This window comes from Chiloscyllium plagiosum, chromosome 16 (genome assembly GCF_004010195.1).
Source record: "Chiloscyllium plagiosum isolate BGI_BamShark_2017 chromosome 16, ASM401019v2, whole genome shotgun sequence".
NCBI classification, from domain to species: Eukaryota; Metazoa; Chordata; class Chondrichthyes; order Orectolobiformes; family Hemiscylliidae; genus Chiloscyllium; species Chiloscyllium plagiosum.
The window spans coordinates 46,550,252-46,559,634 of NC_057725.1; the positions used below are offsets into that span (position 1 = coordinate 46,550,252).

At 39.2% G+C, this 9,383-nt stretch overlaps 1 protein-coding gene across 2 annotated transcripts in view; it reads left to right on the forward strand.

Moving 5' to 3' along the window:
* Nucleotides 1–8,954, forward strand: part of LOC122557863 (leucine-rich repeat-containing protein 10B) — a 32,064-nt gene extending 23,110 nt beyond the window's left edge. Inside the window, exon 2 of one of the 2 annotated variants that reach the window (XM_043705999.1) lies at nucleotides 6,993–8,954. In XM_043705999.1, the coding sequence (XP_043561934.1) occupies nucleotides 7,012–7,893 (882 nt within the window). In that variant the 5' untranslated portion in view covers nucleotides 6,993–7,011 and the 3' untranslated portion in view covers nucleotides 7,894–8,954. The remainder of the gene's footprint in view (nucleotides 1–6,992) is intronic. The other variant, XM_043706000.1, reaches the window with a different exon arrangement.
* The last annotated feature ends 429 nt before the right edge of the window (nucleotides 8,955–9,383 follow it).

Sequence of the window (9,383 nt, forward strand, 5' to 3'; positions counted from 1 at the left end):
GGAGAAAGTGAGGACTGCAGATGCTGGAGACCAGAGTTGAAAAATGTGGTGCTGGAAAAGCACAGCTGGTCAGGCAGCATCCGAGGATCAGGAGAATCGACGTTTCGGGCATAAGCCCTTCTTCAGGAATGAGGCTGGTGTGTCAAGCGGGCCAAGTAGCCACTTGGCACACCAACCTCATTCCTGAAGAAGGGCTTATGCCCGAAACGTCAATTCTCCTGCTCCTCGCATGCTGCCTGGCCTGTTGTGTTTTTCTAGCACCACATTTTTCAACTCTGGTCTCCAGCATCTGCAGTCCTCACTTTCTCCAAGTCCACCAAGGACCTTGTATATTTCAATTAAATCAGTTTCAACTCCTCTAAACTCCAGAGGATATAGGCCTGGCCTGAATAGCCTTTCCTCATAAGGCAATCCACTCATTCCAAGTATTAGCCTTCTAAACTTTCTCTGAACTGCTTCCAATGCATTAATAACCTTTTGTAAGTACAGTGACTAGTACTGTGCACAGTATTTCAAATGTGGTCTCACTAATGCCTTGTGTAACTGAAATATAATCTCCCTATTTACATATTCAATTTCTTTTGCAATAAATCATAACATTCTATCAGCTTTCCTGATTACTTACTGTACCTGCATACTAATCTTCTGTGATCCATGCACTAAGTCAGCCAGATCTTTCTGCATCTCAAGAGTTCTATAATCTCTCATCGTTTAGATAAAATGCTTATTTTTATTCTTTCTGCCAAAGAAAATTCACACTTTCCCACATTGCACTCCATTTGTCAGATCTTTGCCCACTCATTTAACCTATCTATATCCTTTTGTAGGCCTTACGGTTCTTCACAATTCACTTTCCTACCTATCTTTGTGTCATCAACAAATGTAGTGACCATACCTTCAAATCCCTTCATCAAAATCATTTACATAAATCATAAAAATTTGAGGCCCCAGCATTTATTCTTGCAGTACACCACTCATGGTATTGTTATGGACCAGGCCTAACTCCTCAAAACATATTTAATCAGGTAACCCAGACTGTAACTTTGCTATTTGTTTTAGGTAAGTATATAATAGATATTCCCAGAGTGAATTAGCTGATACGACTGCCAGGTTTTAAACAAACAGAATTTCTTTAAAAAATTACAGAATGAAATACGAAAAACAGAAAATAGATTAGCGGATAACTTATCCTATCCAAAGCCCGACAGACCTAATGATGCTGTTCCGAAAATACTTGCAACCGTCCCATAAACACATCCCTTAGGACAAAGAGTAAAAATGACACAAATATCTTACAGGTTACACAGTCAGAAGGGCAGAAGGAGGAAGAGAACCAACAGCCTTTCCTCACACACACTGCTGCTGTACTGAACCAAAAACTCTAGTCTAAATGAAGGCTAGCTACACAGTTGGCTGGCCACTCCCCTTTGATTATACCATTTTTAAAGACATGAAAGCCTTAGGATGGAGGCATTACTAGTTAGGGGTAAACAAAAAGGACCCCAATAAACCTCTCAACCCAGCCTAGTTAAAGCCCCAAGGACATAGTAACCTTGTAAAAAGACCAACATTGTGACAGTATCCTACCGGTTTGAAAAAGATCCGCTTGTTTCTATTCTCTGCTTCTTGCGAGCCTGTCAGCCTTCTATCAATGTTAATATATTACTCCAAACCATGAGCTTTTAGTTTCTGCAATAATCTTTAATGTGGTACCTTATCAAATGCCTTTTAGAAATCTCAGTGCGGTACATCCAGTGGTTCCCCTTTATCTAAATCACAAGCTAGTTCTTCAAAGACCTCCAATAAATTAGTCAAAGAAAAATTAAGTTTCAGCTTTGTCCAATTACCTTGGACTTACTCAGTGCCCTGTTATACCATCGTATAAGTACTGTGGTAAGTATTAAGATAACTGATCTGTAGATTCCTGTTTTCTGCCTCCCTCACTTTTTGAATAAAAGAGTTACATTAGCTATTTTCCAATCTAAAGGAACATTCCCTGAATCTGAGTTTTGGAAAATTAGCATCAAAGCGTCAACTATTTCACCATCTGTTTCTTTTGGGACCCTAGAATGAAATCCATCAGGACTTGTCAACTTGCAGTCCCAACAATTTTCTTAGTAATTGGAATTTTCTTGAGTTACTCCCTCACTTTCAATCCCTGATATACAGCCATTTTCAGAATGTTCCTTGTATCTTCTCCAGTGAAGATCATTGCAACATATCTGTTCAGTTCGTCTATCAGCTCTATGTCATCCATTACTAGTTCTGTCGGACCAACTCTTCCTAAAGAAAAATTTCTTGTCTGTTTTTATATTTTTGGCTAACTTTCTCTTGTACTCTAAATTTTAGACTACAAGGGGTCCCTAATTTATGAATATCTGATTTTCAAACGCTCTTACTTACAGTTGTGATCCTATATTTTAAAGATCTGATACATGAACATTTCCTGCATTTATGAGTGGCTACTTTATGTTGCCCTGCATTGTGTTTCAACTTGCATACAAAATGGTCTGTGAATAGATTCAGAATGGAACCTTGTTTCCAATCTGGGGACTACCTGTATATATCAAGCACCTTGTTAACACCTCATTAATATTCAACTTCCTATCTTAGCAAACATGCTGAACAGCTAGACATTGAGAAATCTCAAAATTGAAATTAGAGCGGGTACATGGTGACTTCAGCTTGCCTCCAGCTTTAAGGAGTCTTCATGTTGCTCAGCACTAACCTGCATCTTAGGATACAGGCTACATGCACTCTTGGCCATTGGTGTCTGAGAAATGCCAACCCCTCATTACACCAATCTGACCTACTTGTGGGATGCTGAGGAAGTACAGACCTGCATTGTCGGAGGCACTGGCAACTAGCATTGCAACTCACTTTGTCCATCAGGACAGGCACCCAACTCATGGATTGGACCAGGCTGCATTTCAAGGCACTTGGCTATTCTCTGAGTGCTTGCTCACATAAAGCCTACCTACATGCTCACAGTATCCACACTTCACCTTGCCCTGCCTTAGCATGTTGGTGCCTCAGTCAGAGCCAAAAGGCTATCCGTAGCACTTCTGCACTGACTTACTGTATGTATAGATAGCCAGAGAATCTTGTCATGCTCATCAGTGGAGCCCTATCCCAGGCTTTATGGGTCAAGGGGGAGTGTCAAACATCTTGCTGTACACTACATCAAGATGTCAATCGAACACCAACTGTATATGCCAACTGCCTGCATGGGAAATATTCTGCACATATATCTAACCAATTGACTACATCAAAATTTGCAAGGGGGTGAGTCCTCAGTCCAGTCAAGGAGAGGCCACTATCTTAAGGTTTACCAGAACCTTCCATTATCACCACAGTTTGCACACTGTCCAGGAGCTTGGCTATGGTTTTTTCCTGCACTCAGCCAGTCACAGTCAGGGCATATGTCCAACTACAGTCCAGAGAATGGGCAATGGTCAATCTTGTAGGACCAGTACAAGCAGTCAGGGCAATTGTCAGGATACTGTAAAGGCATTCTCAGGGAAATGCTTGAGTCATGTCCAGGGGCAAATACAGCTCTGGGGGTTTGTCAATCATTAAAGACAGCACACAGAGAATCTGTGTGGTCAGCAGAGGAAAACCAGAGGGTAGGACAGTCAAGGCTGGAGAGGAAAGCAGAGGCAAGTGTAGAGCTAGAGACAAAGATGCAAGTGCGATGAAACTCAAGGTTTCTAGGGTGTAGGTGGAATGGCAGCAATTTGATCTTCCACAGACAACAATTGGCCTTGGCAATGCCAATCACAGCATTGACCTCCAATTCCAGAAAGTCACTTCTGTGCATGGGCATCAAAGGCCCATGGAACCAGTAAAACAGTTACAGGGAATGCTGTCTGTAGCCAAGGAGAAGTGAACTGTGTGGTTCGATGATTAAACAATAAGGTGAGAGATTGGGATTGCATGTGTGAGTGAGTGTCAGCCATACCGGCTATATATCATGGGCAGCATGGCTTTGTGGGTGCTGTGCCACTCTATTGCCAGTGAGAGACAATGCTGGATTGCCAGTGTTTGCCTGGATAAATAGTGGCCTTTTGAATATGGCACAGGACAAGGAAGTGCCATCATTTGGTGGTTATCTGCTGAGTGCTCAGCTGTAGTGAGAATGGTGCATGGTAAAGTGAGGATAAAATTGAACTAAAGGGAATGATAAAGATTGGATAGATAGTTAAAGAGGTGATTTTGGTAAGACAAGTCTGAAATTTCACTAGTCAATGTGGTGAAAACTCTCTAAATAAATTGACACAATGGCACTTAGACAATAAACCATAAGATTCAGTCCATTAACTGTGTTTCCTTTTTCACAGATGCTGCTGGACTGCTGAGTATTTCTAGCACTTTCTGGATTACTTTCAGATTTCTGGCCTTTGAGGTATTTTGCAGTTTTCCTCCCCAGAGATTAGATCTCATTTAGCTCAAAGCATTAAGACAGTCTCAGGAGAAGGGTCGAGAGTTTCCCCTTCGGGCAAAAAGATGCAAATTGTTCTCAAAATTGGGTTTGATTTCAGAAGTTGTTTTTCCTCAAGTTTCCAATCAAGCTCTACCATGAACTTCTCCAACCCTGCAGCATGTTAAGACTTTTTAAAAAACGTTGCATTTAAAAAAACATTGTTTTATGTAGGAGTAGTAACTTAGTGCAACTTTATTAAGTGCTTAAACTAAGTTTATTTCAGTCAAAATGGATTAGCCCACCGCTTTTAAGTATGAAAGTCACTTTTAAAGCTATGTTGAGCCATATACTGGTATCATTGGCATCCAGTAGTAAAATTTTGGATACTTTAAATAAAAGTAATATTGGAAAGGCTTTAAAATGTGCTTATTTGTGCCTTTTCCTCAAATAACCCTTACATTTTAAGAATCTGTGTTAACAGCCTCCAATGATTACCAATCACAGAATCTCACAAGTGAATAATTTATTATAGGGACTTGGCAATGTTGTGAACAGGGCTGTTTTTCTGGTGTATAGCTTTTAAAGTAGCACAAAAGGTCACAGAACTCGATTTATATTTATGATTCAATGTTTTGTACTTGCTTGGCTTTTTTGGATGAATTATACTGAACAAAAACTGATGCTACCCAGCAGAAATGCCTGCTCATCACTGGCAAGACATTTTGAGGTAGTCACTTGACACAAGGTTGACGTGTGAGTAACTTACTAATGAGCAAACTAAATAGACATGAGGTACTACAGATTCACCATCTTTCTTCAATCTGGTGTAAAACAATGGAATTAATTATTAGGAATAAATTTGGAAATTACAACACAAGTCCACTTGGATTGGAAAAGGAACATCCTGTGGAAAGCTCTATGCAGATGATTACAATATTCCTAATAAAAGATAAAAGATGTTTCAAACGTTCTAACCAAAATGTTATTCGTCTAAATTCCAAGATGTGTGGATTCAGATTAAAGCTCAAGAATGGATTTTCAAAACAGCAGTTAAAGGTTGGATATTAATAAGTTTTTGTTATGTGGAATTATATGGAAATGGGTGAGATTCCAAATAGCATGTTCTAGAGCTAAGCCTTCTTATTGTTTCTAATTTACACCAAATTACTTTCATTCAGAAACTTAATATAAATTGGTCAAGTTTGCTGATGATAGCAAACTAGTAGAAAGCAATAGAATTGGAAGAGGCAAACCAAAAAATATGAATCAGGTGATCAAAGTATATGAGTAATCAGCCTAATGGCAGATGAAATTTAATAGTTTTAAGTCCTACAAATAGGCAGGAATAATGGGCAACATACGTATTCCATGAACAGTAACGAAATGGCTTAGGATAATTTTTGTGAGAGAACTAAATATTGTTGATGGATTCATTCTCACCAGAATATTTCAAATCATGTACAATCTAAACAATAGACCACAAGGTAGGGAAAGGTGTGATGAAGTTGTATTAAACTACAATTTGATTAATCTATTAATTTTGTGTCATTGAGACAAAAAGATAATATTTAAACTGAGAGATAATTCAAAGAGTCGGAAAGTTTATCATGACATATTGAGGTCTGAGATATTATGAAAAAGATGAGATGTGTAGATTTGGAGCTTATTAGGGTAAGCATGGCTGACACATCCTAAGCCACTCATTGACTCGAGGTGAGTCCTCAACCATTGTCAAGGAAGGAAGAAGTGAACCTCTAAGAGCTGCTGTGAAATTTCTGACAACTCCCTGGTTCTAACAGCTAACATTCAGACTGGTGGACACTTGTGGGACTGTTTTTAGTCCTAAAGGCCTTGCTGAGTTAGGGCAAAGATGGAAAGGACAGGAGGAGGGAAGGAATAGGAAAGCCACAGTGGGTTTTGCATCTGATAGGCACAGAGGATCTATAAAGGCAGCATGCTGTACCTTGTCAGGCCACCAGTTCACCTAGTGAGACCTAGCAGGTGGGACAGTTGGTCCTGGCCACGTTCATTGTCCATAAAATTACAGCAGTGGGGAGGCCATTAAATGACCATAAATTAACAATTGGAGTGCTTCATTTAGCCCAAGAGTTGGCATGTATTCAATGCCCTCCCTGCCATTAGTAAAATTAGGATGGGTAGGCACTGAACATAGTGCCTGTGATTTGACACACAATTTGACCCCACAACTCATCAGGTCTTCAAATCCTAAGTTTCAGAGAGGCGATGTTCTAGTCATATACGAAATTAAGTTTAACAAACCTACATCTGAGAAAGTACTTTAAATGATGAGAATAGAAAAGGGAATACAGGGTTCAAATTAGCATAAACTAATTTATGATGAATGAACTAAAATTGGCTCATTTTTCTTCTCATTATCAATAATCTTCTACTTTTGTCATTGTGCAGTTCATATTGTCCAAGCAATTGCATGGTGTCGTTGCCTTGTAAGTGCAGTACAGCACTGTATGATATTGTTTTCAATCAAATGGGTATTCTGATAATCGATGTTACAAATTTTCAATTCTGATTTTTCTTTTGTCCTGTGTAGGGAGGGCTGACCTCCAAGAATGAAAATGGGGAGTGCATTTCAGAAGGTTGCTTCTGTCTTATCTTGCAGCCCTGATGATGAACTGAGCTGCGTTTCAACCGACATGGATGAAGTAATGGCTGACAGGATGCTGGATGCCTGCCACAAGAAGATAAAGAGGCTCCCAGTTCCGATCTGCTCGTTCACACATGTAGAGAAGTTATACATCAGCAACAACAAGTTGAGGGATCTCCCCAATGAGTTTGAGCAGCTGGTCAACTTAAAGATTCTAGCACTGGACTTTAACAAATTTGAGGATGTGCCTAAAGTTATATGCAATATGCAAAATCTAACCCGGCTCTACCTTGGTAGCAATAGATTAATGACAATTCCTCCAGAGTTTAGGAATCTAGAAAATCTCAGGTGTCTATGGATAGAGAGCAACTATTTCAGAAAATTTCCCAAACAGCTAATTAATATGCCCAGTCTGAGGTCACTCCAGATGGGAGACAACAAGCTAAAGACTTTACCGGAGGATCTGGTTAGGTTCATAAATTTGCGTGGATTTTGGTTGTATGGAAATAGATTCGAGGACTTCCCGAAGGTATTACTAAAAATGGAATTTCTAGAAATCCTTGATGTGGACAAAAATAAAATCACTGAGTTCCCTAATATGGAACACCTTTCAAGGCTTAAACTGCTTTCCTATGACCATAATCCTGCAAAGCGCCCACCAAGTGTCGCAGATGGCGTCACACTGGTAGGTGAAGGGGCAGCCGAATTAAGGGCTGCCAGGGCTCTGGAAGGTGAAGAGAATGATGAAAATCAGGAACCTCTGCACAGCATCCTCAAAAATGGCTCCATGGGACTGGAAACGGAGGGCAACTTCTCCACTTTAGACTGTTCTCAAGAGGAGACATGAGATCAACTGCAGATACCAGCCGCGGAATATCACGCACCAGGCACGGAGTGAAGACAGCTCCTTTGAAGTCATTGTGAGATGGTGGTTAACTCACTCTGGAACAGTCAGAAATGGAGTAGGCAGTTGAAGATATAAATGGCCCAAGGGACTAGAACTGGATGAAAAACACAGTCGAACACAAAAACAATAGAAAAGTTGGTTATTTCTATGTATGACGCAATTTAAGTCAGATTACAGGAATGGGTGTTTAAACCAGTACGGGCCCTTTTAATGAAAGATTTTACTGTGATAGATTTCTCAGTAGATTGTGTTAACAATGTGGATGTGCCACATGCAATTTAGGACCATATGTATCTGTATTACCAGATTAACTCAAAAATGTCTATAACTCTGCAACGCAGTGAGAAAATAACAGTTGGATAATACTTCATAAGAGAAAGCGGTCAAGAACTGTTATAATTATTAAAGTAATGAAGCATGAGGGTCAGTTTTCATATTGCAATAAGATTTGGGGTAAGAGTTACATATTTATTAATAAGTTGTTCTTACTAATAAATTTGTAATGAATAAAGCATAACAAGAACGTGTTACTCTTACACAATGGATCATCTTCAGCTGCATTACTAAACTCCATTCATCACTTTGAAAATAAGCTGCTTCATCGATTGTTTACATGTTCAAAGAATTCCAATGAGTTAAAAATAACAACTCATTCTGCCCATAGCAGAGGTTTAAAAAAAAAGCAAAAAAATCATACACACAGTATTTGCATGCATGACTGCTTTACGTTTCCATTTCCTTAAATGGCAAGAGAGAGATTTTTTTAGCTGGAACGGAGTGTGCCAGGAATGCAGTTTAGATCTGCTCACATATCCACTCCTGTTTAGGGACAAACGATTCATGGCATTACAAAAACATAAGCCAGGAAATGAGGGACAAAAATATGACAATACATGAAAATTGTCATACAGCTGCCATTGTGGGAAATCCTGTGGAAATGGCCATCGACAGGGCACTATAATTGCTTAGCAATGTAAATAAACATGCTGGACTTTACTGAAGAATTTCTATTTCATCCTTTTTCTATTTAATCCATTTATCAGGGCATTCTTTCATTCTGAGATCTAAGTCCTCAAATAAGGAAAATAAACCAGAAAAACTGCAGAATATGACATACTGGTCTGAATCATCCTGTTTACTTCAAAATAGAGGCACAGAATGAACTGCATATTCTTTTCCAAATATTACTGCTAAATGTAAGACCAGAAAATAAATATCAGCAAGTTATTTAACTTTTATTTCTATTCTTCTTCCTTCACATTACCAAAGACATAACTTCCAGTTTGGGGAAAATGATAGAGAACAGATTCCTTGCCTCACGTATCGCTCCCATCTGAGGAAGAATGAGCAACAGACTCATTTAACTTGGTGCTTGAGATCAATATGTTAAGTTGCAATTCACATTGTAGCTTTACTCATTGAGGAAACTG